Here is a 20,339-nt window from a genome sequence, read left to right as displayed (position 1 = left end):
TTGGGTGGTTGCTTAGAAATGCTAAGATCTGAGCTTTCAGTAAATAGGGCATCTGGTCAAAAATTAAACTTAAATTAGTTCATATTGATGTGAAAAGAATGTAAATACTGGTTTATTGTGTTTTTCACTCGTTGCATCACTTTGGCTTTTCAGGATCTATGGCAATGACCTTTAATTCTTAAAGGGACAGTTCAGCCCAAAATCAAAAATACATATTTTTTCCTCTTACTTGTAGTACTATTTATTAACCTAGATTTTTTTGGTGTGAGTTGTGGAGTGCTGGAGATATTCGCTATCGAGCTGTCTGCCGTCTCTCTAATATGATGGAAATAGATGACACTTGTGGTGCTCAAATAGAAATATCTTTAAAAAAATCATCCGTAAAAGCAACAGCAACATGTCTCTCTGCGCAGTGATTTGGTTGGTCGGTGTAGTTCAGTAGAAAATAAAATAGTTCCTACATGAAACTTCTCCCAACAAGGTCTGTGGATTATCTTCAGGGTCATGATTTCTGGAGAGAGACACACTGCTGTTGAGTTTTTCAGACATATTTACTGAGTGCCATCGAGTTCCATTATATTTAAGAGAAGACAGATATCACATGGCCATTATCTTCAACACTCGGTAACACATACCAGAACAAACTAGACCGATAAATAGTACTACAAGTAAGAAGGAAAATATGTATTTTTGATTTTGGGGTGAACTATCCCTTTAATTTACCACTTTCATTACACCTAATTAAGGTTGTCTTTTTCTTTTTTCAAAAAAACAAAACGTCATATGTTGTTGATGTTATGTTGCATTCGATTCGGTTCAATTCAAATTCAAATGACCTTGCTAGTCTTTAGTGGAGCTATTTGGTACAAGTTTGCAAAAATAAATCACACAAACTATTCATTCACCTAATAAAAGCAATCAAAATAAAAACATGATGTAAGAAAAGAGCAGAAATACACAAGTTATTTGGCATATCCATATCCAGTCACAAAGGGCACATAAAGTTGAATAAAAACATTTTATTGCTGGTGTTCAAACTTGAAGAACCCTTGAAACTTCTCAAGAAATGCCCAACATTAGACACCCCCCTCCTCAAGACCCCCTCCAGCCCCGTCTAAGGCCCCTGCATCCTCCTCTTGCACCCCTGGGAGGTCCCTTATAGATAAGAAATAACCCTGTTAAAAAAATGCATTATTTATTTCCTTTCGATCACAGCATCCCCAGCTGTCCCTCGGGACTATATTGCCTCGTCGTCTCGATAGTTGTCCAGTTTCCAAACCGGTCTGTGTGCTTGCATTGACGTCAAAGGAGCAGGCTGGATGTATAAAACCCTCCGTCCTCTCCAGTCGCCGCTCACAGGGACTTTCCAGACTCGGCTCCGACCTGAGATCCCACTGGCCGACCACAAAGTTCAGCTGCAGCATCTGGAGAGAAGAAAGTGAGTATTGCAGCTCTCATTCACTCTTTGTGTTGGGTTAAAGTTTTGAAGAATGGACGCATTTCTGCAAAAGAGAACATGGCAGGTGGAAGGAAGCAGTGCAGGCAGATCATCTTGTGACCTTTTCAGATATCCTATACTTGTACTTTTATTCTCTTGGACTTATGTGCATGCTTTTTGTCAAGTTTAATCCTGTAAAAAGTTTTTTAAATGTTTTATTTGCTTCTTTTTTCTTGTAGGAAAGTACCTGACTGACATGAAATGTACAAGATAACATCATATAGTTTTAAAATGATCATCTTTAGGGCCTGTAAATTCCTTACTTCTTTCTTACAGGCATCTCAATCTTAGCATAAAGAATTTCAATGTATTCTCGTGCATTAAACAGTAAATGTGCTGCAAACATTTGTCTGAAAAACTAAGTAAGTGCGCAACAGAAATCATGTTTGCTGTGAGTTTGGTTTTCCTGATGATCTGTCCTGAGATGTCTCAATGTCATCTTATTAAATACATCTGCCTGCAGGACATGAAGCCAGTCTCCCTGCTCCTGCTCCTCTCCTCGGTCCTCCTCTCATCGCACCTCCGCCCCGCCGCCGGCAGACCGCGCATCCTCCCCGGCTGGCTGGATGACAGCGGTCGCCTCCAGACTCAGCAACTTGACGATGTGCTCCTCAGAGCGGCCGCCGCCGGGGACAGCACCGCCTCAGACCTACTGGGCGACAACATCCTGAGGTATCTCCAAAAAAGAAACCTGGACCCTCTGCACCCGCTCACGCCAGAAGAGGAGACTGAAGCTGAGGCGATGAGGACGGCGGCGCAGCTGTTGAAACGGAGCGAAGAGTCGCCGCTGTCCATCGACCTCACCTTCCACCTGCTGAGGAATATGATCCAGATGGCCAAGATGGAGAGCCAGAGGGAGCAGGCTCAGCTCAACCGCAAAGTTCTCGACGAGGTCGGGAAGTAAAGCTCTATTTTTCTAATTTAAAAATGCCTCATTAAAACAGCCGTCAGCGCTGTCTAAGTATTCAAGACCTCTGACATTAGTTGTTGTTTGTGCGCCTGCCTTTCTCTCCACATCATTTTACGCACAGATGGTGCCAATTTACGCATCAAAGCATTCGCGAGTAAAATGTAAATTAAAGTGTTATTTAAAGACTTTGTTGGAAAATATGGAAAGAGATTTCTCAGACACCTCCCTCCCCTCAATCCCCCTTCTGGCTTCACCCCCACCCTCACCCTCCTCACACAAACTCCTCTCCAAACTGGACTTTTGGAAGAGAGCCTGTCCTGGATTTCACACCTTAACATTTGGAAAGATTTGCTTCGGAAATCATGATTTGATCAAATGTTTTGATGCTTGAAGTGAAAATGAAAGATGACACATTACCAAAATAAATGAATCCAGTGGGCTTAATATTTGTTTTTGTTTTCAGCAAATTGGGTGATCTGATTGTGTGGAACATTGCAATGATGTTCATGAAATGTACCCACTTTACAGGCTACTTATTAGCACCGGCAACTAAGCAAGTTTAATGTAAGGTGCATTATGGGTGTTTAGCTTGTACCCACCACACAACTGAATTGATGCTTTGTATTAACTTTCAAAGATATTAGAAGTTAATCAGTCATCAGATAACTTAATGTAACTGTGCTTCAAGTGGACATTTCTCCACATTTTGACCACATAATGTAGTGGGAAGAAAAACTAGGGCAAACTCTGACCTCTATCACATCACAGAAATCATGACCTTTTTTTATTGTTTTGTTTACCCCCCACTCCCTCAGATTAGTTCATGTAAACTGTAATTTTGTACACTACTAAAGGGGTAACTAAAGCACAAAAGACCCTTCTCAGGAAGGGTTTCTTGACAGCACCAAACAATGTTCAAACCTAGTATCTAATTCTGTACATAACCGGCCAAATGAAGGTGGCATTCGGCCAGTTGAAGCGATGACTCAAGGCGCAGTTAGCCCGTAATGAATCCTTGAAATAACAGAAAAAACTACTAAAGATCTGCAGACTGAAATCATGAGGCAGAAACCCCCCCCCTTCCAGATTTTCAACTCTTCTCTGAATGTGATGGCATGTTTGAGAACGTATCCGAGATGGAAGAAACCACGAAACACGTCACGTCAATTTGTTTTCCATACAATCTGTCAGCGCTCACCTTCCTTTCATCCTCTTTTCTGTCCCTTTAGTTTGAGCGGGAGCACTATCACCTGTACTGTATCACCTGTAGCATGCTAACCTACAAAAAAAGAAACGTTAAAAAAGAGCTTTATTTCACCATAAACATTTATGTCTGACACCAGTAACATTGTTTTAGCAAAAGAAGAAAATGCTTTTTTGCCATTTATATTTTGTAATAAAAAAGTTTGAAGTACAACTCTTTTGATTCTGTTCTTGTCATGATTATAAATGTGTGTTAATTATTATAAAATACAACCTTTTGCGACTGCTGTTTGGTTTAAGTGTCATCCAGTGTTTTTCCATTTGTGATTAGTCTTCCTGAAGACAATAATAAGATTTTTGTCAAGCTTGCGACCAGGTTACAATTGCAGTTAATGTTCCATCTAACAACTCTTCCAACCAAACACTGAACACCTACTGGCCAGATTTCCGTGACTTATGTTTGGATATTCATGTCCCCCTGATGGTGATTCCCAGTGATGATGGTGAACTCAATGACCTTTTTCCAAGCACTACCATCAGGTCCAAATTTTCACCAGATCAACACTTAAGTTCATGACAAAGTATCTTACGATGCTACTCTAGGGCCACCATGAGGCAAAATATTCCCAAAAGAGATTACCTCTGATGTTACACACACCTTTTTGACCTTTATAGTTAGACTGCAGTGACAGACAGGAAATGAGTGGAGACAGAGAGAGGATGACGTGTAACAAACTTCCCCAGTCAGACTCAAGCTGTTGACACTGCAATGACCGACATCTCAAACCCCTACCTTACCAGAATGCCAAACACTTTTCATGACTTTCCTCTAACGCCACCCACAGGATGAACTTTACACTTCTACACATTCGGGTATTATTGCCAGTTAAGGAACAATGCAAGGTAGATTGTTTCTGTATCACCAGACCTGAAACTGGGCTGATGTTTTCTATTTGTTGACTGCATCTAGTCATCTCCTACAAAAATGATCACATATTGTTGCTTGTTAGTTGATAGTTCATTTCTTTAGCTGTGTGTGTGATACAAAAGAGAAATAAAATAAAACCCAACTACTTCATTTAAAAAAAAATTGCTGAACAGTAAGAATATTTGCGAACTGCTAAGAGATTTGCAGCTTATCATTGCAACAGAGGCATTTTTATTTGAAGATATGTAAAGTTTGAAGGCCCAGCCATGATGGAAGTTAATAGCGTCTGGTCCAAGTTGTTGAAACAGATAACAGAGAGAGAAGAAGAAACAAACAGAAGTCAAAATGGCCTCTGGGCCCTTTGTTTCTCTGACTCAGTCCAAACTGTGGGTGTGTTGGTGATTCGTCTGCCTTATCACCTTCTGTTTGTGTGTGTGTGTGTGTGTGTGTGTGTGTGTGTGTGTGTGTGTGTGTTGTGTTTCATCTCCCTTGTGCTTTACAAATGCCATTAAATATCGCTTTGTAGATGCAAAGCAATGACAAACGTGTGTCATCATAACTCAGCTATAAATCTGCAGAACGTTTGACTTTGAAAGATTATACCTGTTAAATTACAGCGTTTAATGCATGAAGATAAATAGGATCATTTAGAGACTGACACTTATGACACTAGATTTTTATGTCTAGACAGTGTGTCAAGACTTTCTTATGTTGAACTGCAGCTTGAGTAACAGCATTGAATAATAATTAAATTATAATTAGTATGTATTTGTGCTTCATTTGATGACTGACTTATTCAGTTTTTTTATATGCAGCCTAGTGGCCACAGTCACAGTCAAAAGCTTACTTACTGTAACGTCACCATGTTTCACACTTTACAGGGGTGTCAGGCAGGGGCCGTGCACCAATGACATTTTTAGAGGAGAACACATCACCTAATGATATTCACAGATGATGTGCTGGTATATTTATAAAACCAACAAACTACTTGAGGCTGTCACATCGTGCTATAAAACAAACACCTGGCTGTGCAGCTGGCCTTATTATTATTATCATAGTTATAATACCTCCATGGCCTCAGACTTAGATGTATTATTACTCCTCCAAGTCTGAGGCCATGGTTCTGTGCCAGAAAACGAGGTATTGCGTGTGAGTGTGAAATTGATCAGCAGACCATTGTGGTGAAGAGGGAGCTGAGCCAGATGGCGAATTACTGGTCCATCTCCGCCCCAAACCTCACCTATGATCATGACCTCTGGGTAGTGACTGAAAGAGTGAAGTTGTGGATACTAGCGGCCAAAATGAGTTTCCTTAGAAGAGTGGCTGGGCTCAGCCTTAGAGATAGGGTAAGGAGTACAGACATCCAGAGGGAGCTCGGAGTAGAGCCGCTACTGCTTTGCATCGAAAGGGGTCACTTGAGGTGGTTCGGGCATCTGATCAGGATGCCTCCTGGGCACCTCCTGTTAGAGGTGTTCCACACATGTCCAACTGGTAGGAAGCCCTGGGGCAGACCCAGAACATGCTAGAGGGATTATATATCTCATCTGGCCTGGGAACGCCTTGGGGGGTTAGGGTTAGGAAACCCTAGGGTTAGGGTTGCTGGGGAAAGGGAGCCTGCTGTCCCCACGACCCAGCCTCAGATAAGCAGTTGAAAATAGATGGATGGATAGTAATGATAGCAATTTTCATCAGTTAAAAAATTTATTTCACAGGAAGCAAGCATGCAGTCAGAAGGAATAAAAACATAAACATAACAAACAAGTCACATGTGTATGAAAAGAAACAAAAACTTACATTGCATGGGAATTAAAAGGCTTTCTTGTTAAAAGCTTTTAAAAAGTGTAAAATGCCCTCAATCAAACAGACACAGAGATCTGCAGCTTGCATGCACACAGCAGAGGAAAGAGACCGAGACAGCAATGTAACCTGGTCGCTATTTTAAAGAGGTCTGACCTTGTGCTGCTATTAGCTGGAGGTTACACGCCACTACCAAAAGACTGACACCCAGAAACATCCCAACAAACCAAATTAAGAAGAAAATAAGGAAGGACATGCAGAGGGCAGGTTCTCTGCAGACACAGACACTGCCACACACTGCTTAGGGGTCATCAGTGATGATTGAGAGGGATACTTTTGTGTGAGTCTTTGTATTGTCTTATTAGGACAATCTTGACAAGTCTGTCTTCAAAAGTTATTAAAAATGAGTGCGATGGCTAGCACAGGAGAAATATGATCATTATCTCATTGATGACTCATTCTGACAAAATTATAACCAGCGGAGGAGAGCCCTGACTAATACCGATGTTTAAAATAGTCGTCTAGTTGAGAGAAAAATAAAAGCACAGACTTCTCTTTGTAAATCAACAGATCACCTCTAATACAACTTTTCTTTCTAACTTCCAACATCCCCTTACTCAACGCCCTAACATCCTCCACCACCCTCATTCCACAGCCTTGTACATGGGGCGCCTGCTCTACCACTAAGCCACCGATGCCCCGACAATTTTTTTTAATGCAACCAAAATGTTAACTCTCCTGAACTGAAAACACACTGACAGCGACAGCTACACCTACTCTCTGAATCTGGGGTTATGCCATTGTTAAGCTAGCCAACCTTGTACTGGACTTGTCAACGGAGGGCACCCACCTCTCTCTCCTTAATTATTCATAACTTTAAGCCTTAATAAAAATTAAACGTAAAGTTATATAAAAATACACTCCTGTACAGTTGTCATAAGTGGGAAATTAGCTATTGAGATTAAAACTGTTTTTTTGTACCATGCTGCTTTTGTAAACTGTTTGTACGTTTTCCTATGAAAAGTAATGCAGCCATATTCTTACATATCCCATATAATCATATGTCAGTAATTCATGCATAACCCACATATTTTTGAAGGCTACAATCAAGTGATCAATGCGCTGACCAGAAAAATCAAAGTGTAGTCTGTAGGGATGCAGGTTGGGGCAGAGAATCTGTCACAAAACACAGGACTTTCCCCATGAGACAGGTGTTCAGAACCGCATGAACTTTAGAGCCCAGTTTCCATTAAGCAGTATGGTACGTTCAGTTCAGTTCAGTACTAATTTTTTCCATTTACACTTTAAAAAGTTGTGGATGGTACCAATGGAGCTGTTCTGTACCGTCCCCATTTTTGCCATTTTGGGTTACCTAGCACACAGATCTGGTACTAAAAGGTGGAGCTGTGAACACTGCAGTCTGTTGATTGGCCAATAGTGGATGGTCACTCTTGCTGAGGGGTGAGTTGTGGCTGGTTTTGTAACCACTGTTCATACCGTGGAAGTCTTGCTTACATTAGTGAAATATAACTATAAAATGAAAGGAAGAGAGACTCTCACTGCAGCCTGTTCTATTTATTCTGTGAAATGTCGGCGTGCAGCCTAATTCTGTGGATGATACATGAGGTGTAGACTAAAATTTGTGTCACCAATAATGAGGAAATACAGTGTGTTGGACGGAGCTGTGAGTCACAACAACCCTGCCCACATTAAGGGCACCGTTTGCGGTGGAAACGCTAGGGTCTAGGTACCATGTCTGAAGGGTGACTTTGGGTTCCAAAGGTACCATACTGAAAGTGTTTGGTGGAAACAGGGCTTAAATGAACTTTGAGTAATTTTAAGGTAAGTCCTTACCATATTTCTTTTTCTTAAACATAACCACAATAACTTTACTTGCATAAACCTAACTTACGTAACTTTACGTTAATTATGATATAATGTCATTCATGGGGCGCTAATTCACAGGATATCATACAAACTGTTGTGTGTGCATCTTTGTGAGATATCGTACAAACATTCAACGAGGGTACGTGGCTGTAAACATGTTTCAACAACAACAACATTTCTCCAGTAAAGTTGGGTGCTTTAATGTGTGTTTGTAGGGATTGACTTGCTCCAGCCTCAAGTGGCCATTAGAGGAACTGCAGTTTTTGGCACTTCATGTTGGCTTTGTTTTTCAGCCCTGGGGGTTGCCTCTCGGCTACATGCCAACGTATGCATGTATACATGCTGATATTTAGCGGGAATAATGTTTACCATAGCTTAGCATGTTAGCATTTCTGTCCAAAAACATGACTTCAACAGGAGTGAACAGCACATTTTATGGGGACTATTTTCAGTGTGTAGTGGATTAATCCACGTGTGGTGCTCTTGTGAGTATTTATGGCAGCATTGCTAATTGATGTCGTTTTTGGACAACAATGGAGTTCTATGACACTAAGGAATAAGACAATACATATTATATGTATCAATTCATAGTTGGGTTTTTTTCTTATTCATGCTGACAATAAAAGAAATACAGAATATCATGAGCCTCTTCCTTAAACAAAGCAGAGTCAGGTGCCCAAATCTAACAAAACCTTCACCACCACAGAGGTAGGAAGTCAGAGAATGTCCATATGCAACGTATGGGTAGTTCTGAAAGGCTTGTTTTGGAAATCCCTCCCACAGTCATTTGTAATACTACCTACAGTAATAAGCTTATCTGCCCACTCTTTCAGCTTTACATCCTGTTCACTGGTGGTGTCATTTTCCTGTATTTTTGCATTTAAAAAGGACAATTCTCTTCTTCTATTTGAAAATATAAAAAGGACAATATGTTGTTGCATTGACAAAGTAATTTACCATCAGTTCTGAGCTGCAAGCACACCCTGTTAAAATGGGTCTACTCAGAAAGGAACCATCTCTGTCTCACTGACTTTAATCCTCACACATTTTTTTTTTTTTTTACATAACATCTGACAAGAATTATAAAACTGTAGTCTTTTACAGACGCCTTTAGGAGGTATTGTGACAGAAAAGCTATATAAGGGCTTTAAATCCTGAAGAAACACATGAGCAAAATCTTTTTACCCTCCCACAACACAGAATACAGTGCTAAATCCACAGTATACATTTCCTGTGAGCTTTACACAGATAGATATATTTACACACAACACACTGGATTTTTTATTTACCGAACAAAAGGCAACAATGTGGGAGGCAAAAATCTGTCCAAGTCTTGCATGTGGTCTGCTGCAGGAGGAAACTCACATGGATAACGTAAAGAAAGGTGTAAATTCAATCAATCATTTAGTGTTTTTTTTTTCATGTTGTCTTTGTTGTTTTCATGTGGCTGAATTCACTCTTGAACACTGCATGGATTTCCTCCAGAGGATTATGGTAAACCTCTATTTCCGTCTCTGTTTTACATTCCTCCAGGACTGCAGCAGGGACCTCGAGTAAAAAACAAAAGACGAATATCATGAGATCAGTGTCATCATCCTACGTCTAAACAATCACCAGTGACTCTCCAGCTGCTCGGCCTAATGTCACACAAATGCAGCACGGAGGAGGATGCTGTTATTTTTGACTGAGTCAGCATCAATACGCCGATGCTGTCGCCTTTCTGTGCGGATGAGGGGAATCCTTCGCTCTCTGCAGCTCTGTTTTACGTAAGTGGTCTTGTTAGAGCTGGTTTCACACATCCCCTCTGTATAATACACAGTGAGCTGCCGCCGCCACTGCTGCTGCTGACTTCAGACTCTGCACATTCCCAAATATTACAGTTCATCAGCAGAGCAACAAGAACATCTATAAACAGGCTCTGACACATTTGCACTGCTTCAGTTTGAGAGCTGTCGCTTTCTTTTGCTTTCTTAGAAGCTTGTATGTCTGCAGGATGTTGATTGAAACACAATTAAATATGTAGCATTTAATGAAGTTTGCACTTAAAAGACATCACAAGTCAAGCAATAATGCACCATGAATTTATACTGTATACATACAGTATGTAAAACAATCCACTTAAACACGCAGTACCTAATTTTTTGGCCACTTTCAGGTAGTGGAAAAAAATAGCAAACACACACCCCGTGTTCTTTGTCTTTTTACTCTCAGTGTGCACTGCTGCTGCCCTTACAAAGTACATACTGCTGCATGGAGTGTGCATACAACTGGGCATACCACTTTATAATAACGCTGTGCCTTGATCTTCGATTGTCTTGCTCTTATATCTGTTGCAGTAAAATGAAACAGTATGTAATTTGGAATGCAGCAGGCCTTAACGTTATCCGTTAGCATTACCTTGGAGATACAACGAAACAGCATTTGACAAGCTGGCCAGAGATGGAGGTCAACCTAGAGAGCTCCGCTGTTTGCAATGTATGCAGTTTTAGCCAGTCTCTGTCTGCTATCGATGAGCTGTCCTCTATCTTCAGCTCAGCTGATTTGATGCATCTTCCACTACGCAGAGGATTGTGGGAAAGAATAGCCACAAAAAAAAATAAATACTGCATTTGACATACTATGTATTGGGACATACTAAGTCTTTTTCCGGCATGCATTTGGTCATTAGTCATTTGGAATCATGTTTTCGGTGACCTGATGAATGTAGCCTGGTCATCAGGCCGATTAGCTATCGGCTGTGGCTGCTGTTGGAGCTATGCAACCACTAAACAGCACCTACAGTGTAAAAACAAATACTAGAATTTAAAGATTACATTATTTCTAACTTCTAACACCAAGAAATGATGTGATACTATGCACAATGAAAAAGTAAATAATCAAGAACCATTGTCAATTATTTGAGGCTAAATTGTATCGAAGTGCAAGAAAGTGAAAATTTAACAAATATGTTTATTTTATAAATATATTAAAGTTAATAAGGGAGTGACAAGTATTTATAGTGAATACTATAATTTATCTGCGTTTAGGGATTGTGTATCTTATATTACTCAAAGAAATCCCTTAAGACAGTGGATCCCAACTGGTGGGTCATGGTCCAAAAGTGGGTTGTGGGTCCATTCTCAAAGGACCGCAAATGACTTGCAAATGTGTCAAGTTTCTAAAAAACAAACTTTATTTTTAAGTACAGTGAATTTCTGGCACAGAGCTCTTATTCTGAAGTGCTGTTTCCTGCTGTAGCATGAGTGACTAACGGACAGGTTCTTGACAGAGACAGCAAACTAACTCGACGACATGGCCAAACGCAAGTATGACACTAAATACATTAAACTGTGTGGACCTTGAGGAGAAATCTGGACCCTGAGGCTGGACCAGTTGGGAACCACTGCTATAATTTATCTGTATTTAAGTAAGTAGATTCCAAGAAAATCTTATTCAGCAAAATGAGAAAAAGTTTGATTTTATTTTTTAACCTCTGTCCCTTTCTTTGGTGTGTGATGTGAATGGCCTCCGTGATAGCTGAGCAAACTCTACCTGCTGATGAAGACCATTAAATGCATTTGAAATCTCCAGAAAAGCCTAGTAAGTGGAACTTGTGTTTGCTTTTATTTTTTTGCAAAAATTGTAGATTTGATTCTTGCCCAAACAGTGCAGACAGATCTAAAATTCAAGACTAGATTAACAAATAAAATATTTCCTTTTCAGCCCCTCCCACTAAATATTTTCAGTTAGGTTCTTTAGTTAAATGTGAGTCGATTACTGTGTATAAAACACAAAAAACATTTGACAAGAGGAGAGACGGGGCTTGCAGGTACCTCCTCTCCAACTGGTGACAGAGCACTTGAAGCTGAATAACAAATGTGAGGGGTCTGATACTTTCTAAACCGAAATCAAACACACCACAAAGCCCTGGCCAAGCAGAACCCTCATCAATTCATCAATACAGGTTGACGGGGAGACTCAGAACCAAAACAAACACTTTGTATGCTCCCTCTGTTAGAATCACAGTTTTAACCTTTGCAAAGGTCTGAATCTGCACAAGTCATTGAAAGCAACGGCTACCTCAGTTCTGGGTTTAATATCTGGAGAAGAAGTCAACTTCTGACTCTTCTACACCTTCGTCCGGATCTTCTTCTCCATCATCTCCCACACCTATAGACACACACGCACACACACACACACACACACACACACATTGCATTGAATACTTATAATACTTTAAGTACATTTGTGTACAGAATATGTATGCGTACAGTGTGGTATTAGTACTTTTAATAAACTAAACATTCTTCCTCCATCACTGCTCCTCTACCTCATACTATCTTTGTTAAGTAACCAACATGATAACACTTTAGTTTGATGTTGTACCTCTGTGCGTACCAGAGCAGAAGTCAATGTTTTTCAGCATGGCAGCGAGGTCGTCAGTATCAATGACGAAGTGACTCATACTCTCATAACCAAGCTCTGGACGCTCCATATTAGAGGTCCGGGCTGTCACTGCCATTCTGTCAACACACAGCATTTTATATTATAAGACTCACTCATATATACACTCATATATAATTGACTTTTTCATACTAAAGGTGTCTAATCTGCAACCAGTGTAGTAGTAGGCCTACTAAATCCAACAAATAATTCTTAATCAGGTAAACTTCCATTTCAAAGATAACTGGTGTCGATTTGAAATAAAGGCCAATATACTGGCTCAATCCGTCAGCACACCAAACACGCACGAACTCACTGACCTCCATCTCATCCCCATGTGGCCGCTCACTGACGGCAGCAGTCAGAGCAGATTTGTTTGGTTTTTCGATCTCTTAGAAACAAGTTGATCATCTGCTACATAATGTATGTAAAATGACTAAATGTCACAGAGCTGATGACTGTTAGCACGAGGCAACACAGTGCTGTATACCAGCAGAGGTGGAAACTGACGAAGCACATTTACTCAAGTACTGTATTTAAAGGGAAACTACATGCCACAACATAGGCTTCAATGTAATCCTTTAGGTCAATATCACACAGTCAGTGTACATCCACTACTGTCCACTGACAGGCTCAGATTATTATTCAAGTGTCTGCCACAGAAATAAAACATTTTTTCTTTAGCTTTCATTTGATTGGTCTGTTTAATCAAATCGTCCAATTAAGTTGCTGCAGTAAGACAGTAACAAACAGACCACATGGCTATGGGTCAGTGGTAGAGCAGGTTGTCCACCATTTGGATGATAGGCTGTTCGATCCCCGTCTTCTCTAGTCTGCATGTCAAAGTACCCTTGAGCAAGATACTGAACCCCAACTTGCTTCCGATGGCTGCTCACACTGGTGTGTGAATGTGTTAAAAAAACAAAAACAAAACTGAGAATCGCGTGGCACCTTGCACGGTAGTCTCAGCCACCAGTGTGTGGATGTGTGTGTGAATGGGTGAATGTGATTCGCAGTGTAAGAAGCATATTAAGTTGTTGGATGACTAGAGAGGCGCTATACAAATGTCACGCAAAAAATAAAAAACAAATCAATTCAATTTTATTTATAAATAAATATATATTAAAAAAATAAACAAATATACATTTTTAAAATGTATTTATAGAATTTGTTATTGATTAATTTTTTATTTTATTTCTTTTCCTAGAGGGCACACCTTACAACCTGTGAGTATGGAGTTTAAGAGACTTAAATGACTCAAAGGTTGATATCATACTGCATTATGGGAAATGTAGGATCCAGCGTTTTTGGAGGTTGTAAAAATTAGGAGCTCTGCTTTGGCTCTGACTATTTAAAATTTAAAAAAAAAGAAAAAAGAAAAGAAAGAAAATTATCTTTTGTAATTACTCCAATTTAGGGAATGCAATACTCCAATGCTTGGGTGCTCATTTTAAGTATCAAATGTAAAAGTACCTGTAATACTGTATGGGCCCTTACAGGTTTACATTGCAATACTATATCATGAGATCATTGTCTTAATGTTGAAGCAGAATTTTAATGTTGGCTGCTGGTTGAGGTGGAACTACTTTTTTTTATACTTTTAGATAGATAGAAAGATTTTTGAGGAGATGTAACGCATTAACTTGGAAGAAAATCTGTTCTGCTCTGTTTTTCTTAATTAACAAAATAATAATTCAGAAAAACAAGGGCAGATTTAACCTTTAAGAAAAAAAATATTCTTCCGTATATTTTAGATTGTTATCATAGGTTTTTAAAATCTACTGAATAACATGCAACTAAAAATGTCACTCAAATGTAGTGGAGTAAAACGTACAGTGTTTCCCTCTAAAATGTAAATGTAATGTACTCAAATAAATAACTTCAGAATAGTTCTAAAATAAATACACTCAGTTACCGATTAATTAATTATGAAAATCTGAACGCATTCACTACATACAGAATCAGAGCTTCACCACAGACAACACTCAACTTACTTTTCCAGTATGACTTGGGCGTTCTGTGACAGTGAAGAAGACGGACAGAAAAGAGCAAAGAGACAAAATTAATCACATTGTGCTTCACTTGTCTGTGCCAACGACATCAGTCACAAGTATTTGTCAGACGTGTCACCGTGTTAAAACAAAAAAAAAAAAAACATGATTTAAAGAAATACTGCCAGCTGCCAGAGTGGCCTCATGGTGTTTACTACCTGTTGCCACTAACTCTATCTCCTTTAACACCTGCTCTGGCAGAGGATGTGGGTGAACATAAAACAGCAACACCTGAGGCTCAGACTTTCTCTCTCTCACACACACACACACACACACACACACACACACTTTCCTCAGTGGAGATGCAGTGACGCAGGCACGTTGCATCAGCAGTAAGGATGCTGAATTTAGTAACAACCTGCTTGTCTCTTCAGAGGCGACTGAGGTTGGACCCTCCATCTGTCTGCTGTCAAGTTTAACTAACTTTTAAAGTTTTGTCACGTTTCACTCGACCCTCAAGCTCCGTCACGAGTCACGAGTCAGTCTGCCAAAAATGGTGGCATTTCGGAGTAACTTTTGTGTCCTTAAAATACAAATTAGGGCTGCAACTAATGATTATATCTCCAATTAATTAAAAAAAAGTAGTGATCGCAATTTGCCAGAGCCCAGTGCTGCATCTTCAAACTGCTTGTTTTGTTCGACCAACAGTCCAAAATCCAAGACATATTTATTTTACAATGATACATGAAAGAGAAAGACCACTTAATGACAATGTCATGAGCTCAGGAATAAAGTCATTAAACAGCTTCAAGAGTTCAAGAGGATAAAGTCACAATGAAACAATTTGTCAAGTGCATCATTTTGAGCAGAATTTAGATTCTTCAGAGTTAATTTATTCTGACCCTTGTGATGCAATCATTTTGATTGTTTGTATCAAGACAACATGTTGCTCACTCTGACGTTGCAGGTGAAATCAAATTTTCAGCTGTAGTAGGGGACGTATTTTTATAGAAACAGACTGGTACTCATTGGTATTGCAAACTGACCCCACGTCTTCAATCTGACTGAACTTTGACACACAAAATCATGAGGATCTCCAATGTCCGCTCAGTTTGAGAGAGAAGGAGAGATCGGCTTCTCATTCAGGAAATACTGATTGTTTTATAACGGCACTGTCTTTGTAAAATAATTATGTTTTTGGTTGCTGGTGTAACAAAATAAGCAACATGAAGGTATTGCTTTGGGCTCTGGAAAATAGTGAAAGGCATTTCTTTTACAGTTTTAGTTGCTGTCCTTATTTGTATTTTCAGCACACAAAGGTTACTTAGAAACTCCACATTTGTGTCATAATTACTACTACTTTCAAAACAAGCTTAATTCTGTCATGATCCTTGGATTTTGTGTATATGCTGTTATTCTTTGGACTTTGTTTTTGAGGTTTCTGTTTTTGTTCCTTGATTCATTCATGTTTTAGCTGCTTCCTGTTTTATTTTGTAGATTCTCTCCTCATGTGTCATGTCTGGTTTTTCTTCCTGTCTTTGTGTGTTTTATGCATGTATGTTTTCTGTCACACCTATCTCATTAGTCCTTCCCTGTTCCCAGAGTCTTCCCTTCACACCTGTTCTGTATTACTCTTGTTTGCTCCACCCAAGTGTTCCCAACCACTCCCTTGTTGTTAGCCAATCTCCATTTCCCTCCTTTTGCCTGTGCCCTCCTACTCCAGCTGTGTCTCGCTCTTGTGATTCTTTTTCTGTGTATATATACCCGTGCGTTCGTCAGTTCATTCCTGTGTTCTTGGTGTCGTTCCCTGCTCTGTTTCCCGCCTGATGTCTTGTGTTATGTTTGGATTTTTTCAGTTCATCTTATTATTGCGGTTGGTTTTCAGTTTAGTTTTGGTTCTTCTCGCATTTGGACTTTCTGTTACCTGCCTGTTCTGGATGCTTTTTATCACCTTTATTAAAGCTCGCTTTTTGTTAAACCTCAAACCTGCCTGCTGCTCTGCATTTGGGTCCTTCCTGCACTGATTCATGACAGATTTAGGGGTTGACTGAAATGTGACAAAATTTAGACTCTGTTAAAGAAAAACTTTAGCCCCCAAAACGACCATTTAGATAACAATTACTCATCCTGTGTTATGCTTGTGAGGAAAACTTTGTTTTTGTCTTGGGGGAAACTATTGAATTTAATAGTGCATGGGCAGATGTGTTTACTTCGGCTGCAAGGTACCAAATATTCATAAATATTTTGGTGCAGAGGAGCCACCTTATGGTAAAACATATTAATGACTAGACCTATTAGTAATGTTGATAAGCTAATACAGAAGTAATAAGGCTGTGCTACCTGTATGATAGGTCTGAAATATATTTTGTGGCTCCAGACAGATTCAATTTATTTTTTTTTGGACCAAAAATGGCTCTTGTGGTAGCAAGGCTTGCTGACCCCTGGTACTAAGTAAAACCTATATAATTTACAACTCTCTGGACTGCTGCTGTTAGCACATTAGCCATGCTAACTCTTACAGTTTGTTTAGAAGCCTTCCTACCTATGCTTCTATTTCCTGTCTTACATGCTTTTTAACACAACACATGAATAAATTTCACCAAGTGAAATCTGATGTGTTCAGTGTTTCAGCCCAAGATTTGTTGTTCTCACAGTAGAAAAGCCTCTAAAACAGTGTTAAGTCCATGGGACAATAAAATGGTAAAGCTACTTAAAAATCTGATCGGTTAGTTACATGAGCAAATTGATATTTCAGTTTAAACCTTCAAAATAAAATAATTCAATTACAATTTATTGTTGTAGACATGAGATTTAGAAGTCAGTGTATTGAATGTGTGTTTGCTTTCTCCATCAAACGAGCCTGGTCTCACTCTGAAGTTGTCGAAATCCGGCGCTTGGGCAGTGACTTCTGACATCAGAAACCAACTAAATAAGGCGTCCTTTAACGTCAGCATAATACGCGGCCGATTGCCGTTAAAGTTCAACGGAGTAAACATGGCAGGACAAGGACAGAGTTAAGGCAGCAAAAGTCCGAGTGGGATGGGCGGGAAGGGTGGTAGGTGGGTTCTACAAACACAGAGAGAGTGGTTTTCGCTTCCGTAAGATTCTAAACCCTAACTCAACCATGTTTTTTTGTTGAAGAAAAAAAAACGTCAATTCACCGTGTTGTCCCGACGTAGAGAAAGAAGACAGTGCATGTAACAGGCAGAAGATGACACAACCAACGCACCCAGGGTACTTTGCAAATCATATATGGACATGGAAATTCCATGACCAAAAACGTTGATATGTGACAAGGTCGGAGTGAGAATGTGTTGGTTTGTTTCTGTAAGTGCATGTGATCAATTGGTTGATCAATACACAATCATGTGTTTGTGGTGTGTGTGTGTGTGTGTGTGTGTGTGTGTGCCTGTGTCTTAAGGTATGAAAGACCAGAGACCGAGCTGTCCTCAGGGGGGTTTTATGGAAGCTGAGTGCCCGACTCAGAGGCATCCCGCTGGGCTTACTGCCCCTTGTTTCCTCCTCACCCTGCAGCTATGCACATAAAGCCCTTGATCATCTACAGCAACAGCAGACATGACCCGGTGACTACTAAGCACGGATCATCCTGTCAAACAAAACCTGTGGTTGGAAGAATATAGATGGGCGGAAGGAAACTTTCAATGACGGAGGAGCATGTGACGTGTGAGGTAAGTTTGTTTTTATGTAAAAGCAAACTACTGCTGATGTAATAGAAATGCACTGTATGTTTAGTATCAATAAAATGTTTGGTGCTTAAAAGATTTTACTCATCATTGTTCAGTTATTTTAAATTGGGAGGCCTGAAATTTATAAAGCACTGGATCCTCTGAAAGTGAGGCAACATAAACCTGGATAATTAACTGGATAGAAAGTCATGAGAAAAACAGATTTACTGATACACAAAATTATGATTATTTTCTTTAAGACTGTATCCGGAAATTTCTGCTTCTAATCTTGTTAGATAAAGGATATTTTTAATTCTTCAGACTTCTGAAAATGATTTTTGGTTTCTTTTTCTTTGTCTAAAATTAATCACATTGAAAAGATACAAAACACATAGGAATTTACCTTTAACATATTTGTTCTCCTTGGGTGATTTTGTAGTTTTTGGATCAGTTGGGTCACAATGCCCCCAGAAATTCACAGAAAAAAAGAAAAAAGAAACTAAGGAGGCTGTCCAATCATCTAACTCAACCTGCAGGAACCAGCTGATATAAAGTGTTACTCACCTGTACAAACAAAGACATGTGTGGCTCCTCCATCGACTGAATGGCCGACTCCACCAGCGTCACCGCGACCTCCAGGTGATCACTGTGCTGACTAATGAGAGATCGAACACGTTTGAGTTTGTCATCCTGTTGTTTGGTAATGAGCCCCACCAGCTCCCGTTTCCGCTCATCCAAGATGGCAACCAGGTTGTCAAATCTGTCAGCCAGATGCTCTCTCTGTCGCCGACCATTCTCCTGAGGTATGAAGAAAATTATAATCTGCTTTCTTTTACTACAACTACAGTTATAATCCAATACAAAGAAACTGCCGGAAGAAACTAAGATTACATGATTCCCTGACGTTAGCATGTAGCTACATGTAGCAGTGTAGGTAACTATGATTACATGATTCTCTGACGTTAGCATGTAGCTACATGTAGCAGTGTAAGCAGCTAAGATTACATGATTCCCTGACGTTAGCATGTAGCTACATGTAGCAGTGTAGGTAACTATGATTACATGATTCTCTGACGTTAGCATGTAGCTACATGTAGCAGTGTAAGCAGCTAAGATTACATGATTCCCTGACGTTAGCATGTAGCTACATGTAGCAGTGTAGGTAACTATGATTACATGATTCTCTGATGTTAGCATGTAGCTACATGTAGCAGTGTAGGCATCTAAGATTACATGATTCCCTGAAGTTAGCATGTAGCTACATGTAGCAGTGTAGGCAACTAAGACTATATGATTCCCGGACATTAGCACGTAGCTACATGTAGCAGTTTAGATTGCATGTTTTCTAATGTTAGCATGTAATGTAATGTAAACTAAGTTGCGTGCCTGAAGCAGATGACCATATTAAAAAATCTCTTTTTTTTTTTTTTACATTTGTCTTAAAAAAAAACAAAAACTGAGTAACTGTGCGTTCACACCGAGTGCGAATTCACAAATTTGCGCGTCAAGATTACATACAAAGTCAATGCAAAGACGCAATTAGACGTGAATTCGCGCCGGGCGGTGTGATGGACACGTCTAGCGCAACACAATGGACGCATAGGTACGGCGCAATAACCGCGAAATTCACGTCCATTGCCTCATCGCTCGAGTTGAAAATATTGAACTTTTGAGGCAAATTCGCGTGACGCTGTGCCGCAAAAGTCAATCAGCGTTGAGATTCTCCTGACGCCCTGACGTCCAGTTGCTGACACAACAATAAACTGCTACTCACCGGAGACAGATGGACAGGCACTCCACAGCTGAAATAGAGCACCTGTAGTTGGTGTCCTGCTGGGAGATCGTGGCGCCAACCTCGCCGAGCTGGATGCGTTTCTGCAGGATAGGGTGAACCCAAAAACGACAGGTACAAAGCAGCGATGGTGGTTATCTCAACCATGGTTGAGGAGAGAATGGCCAGATGTTGTTATCTAGTGAAAATGGGCGGGCTCGCTTCTCGCGCGACTGATGCGATAAC

At 40.0% G+C, this 20,339-nt stretch overlaps 2 protein-coding genes and 1 long non-coding RNA gene across 7 annotated transcripts in view; 2 read left to right on the top strand and 1 right to left on the bottom strand.

Annotated features, from left to right (window-relative positions):
- The first annotated feature begins 808 nt into the window (after positions 1-808).
- Positions 809-2,733, top strand: uts1 (urotensin 1). The gene is made up of 2 exons (XM_049590021.1): positions 809-1,438; positions 1,962-2,733. The coding sequence occupies exon 2, from the start codon at positions 1,965-1,967 to the stop codon at positions 2,400-2,402; it is 438 nt and encodes a 145-aa protein (XP_049445978.1). The 5' UTR covers positions 809-1,438; positions 1,962-1,964; the 3' UTR covers positions 2,403-2,733.
- Positions 2,734-6,254: 3,521 nt separating this feature from the next.
- trim54 (tripartite motif containing 54) overlaps positions 6,255-20,339 on the bottom strand; it is a 31,577-nt gene continuing 17,492 nt past the window's right edge. For 4 of the 5 annotated variants that reach the window (XM_049589516.1, XM_049589514.1, XM_049589515.1 and 1 more), the window contains 5 exons: positions 18,887-19,120; positions 14,640-14,662; positions 12,589-12,725; positions 12,283-12,372; positions 6,255-9,771 (listed from right to left, as the gene is read on the bottom strand). In XM_049589516.1, coding sequence (XP_049445473.1) covers positions 12,296-12,372; positions 12,589-12,725; positions 14,640-14,662; positions 18,887-19,120 — 471 coding nt within the window. In that variant the 3' untranslated portion in view covers positions 6,255-9,771; positions 12,283-12,295. The remainder of the gene's footprint in view (positions 9,772-12,282; positions 12,373-12,588; positions 12,726-14,639; positions 14,663-18,886; positions 19,121-20,339) is intronic. The other variant, XM_049589518.1, reaches the window with a different exon arrangement.
- Positions 9,778-18,913, top strand: LOC125896706 (uncharacterized). Its single transcript, XR_007450337.1, has 3 exons — positions 9,778-11,802; positions 18,058-18,325; positions 18,859-18,913. It is a non-coding gene; the product is annotated as an uncharacterized LOC125896706 (long non-coding RNA).

This window comes from Epinephelus fuscoguttatus, linkage group LG11, assembly GCF_011397635.1.
Source record: "Epinephelus fuscoguttatus linkage group LG11, E.fuscoguttatus.final_Chr_v1".
Taxonomy (NCBI): Eukaryota; Metazoa; Chordata; class Actinopteri; order Perciformes; family Serranidae; genus Epinephelus; species Epinephelus fuscoguttatus.
The sequence above is the reverse complement of the archived record's forward strand: the minus strand, read 5'-3'. Positions and strand labels throughout refer to the sequence as shown.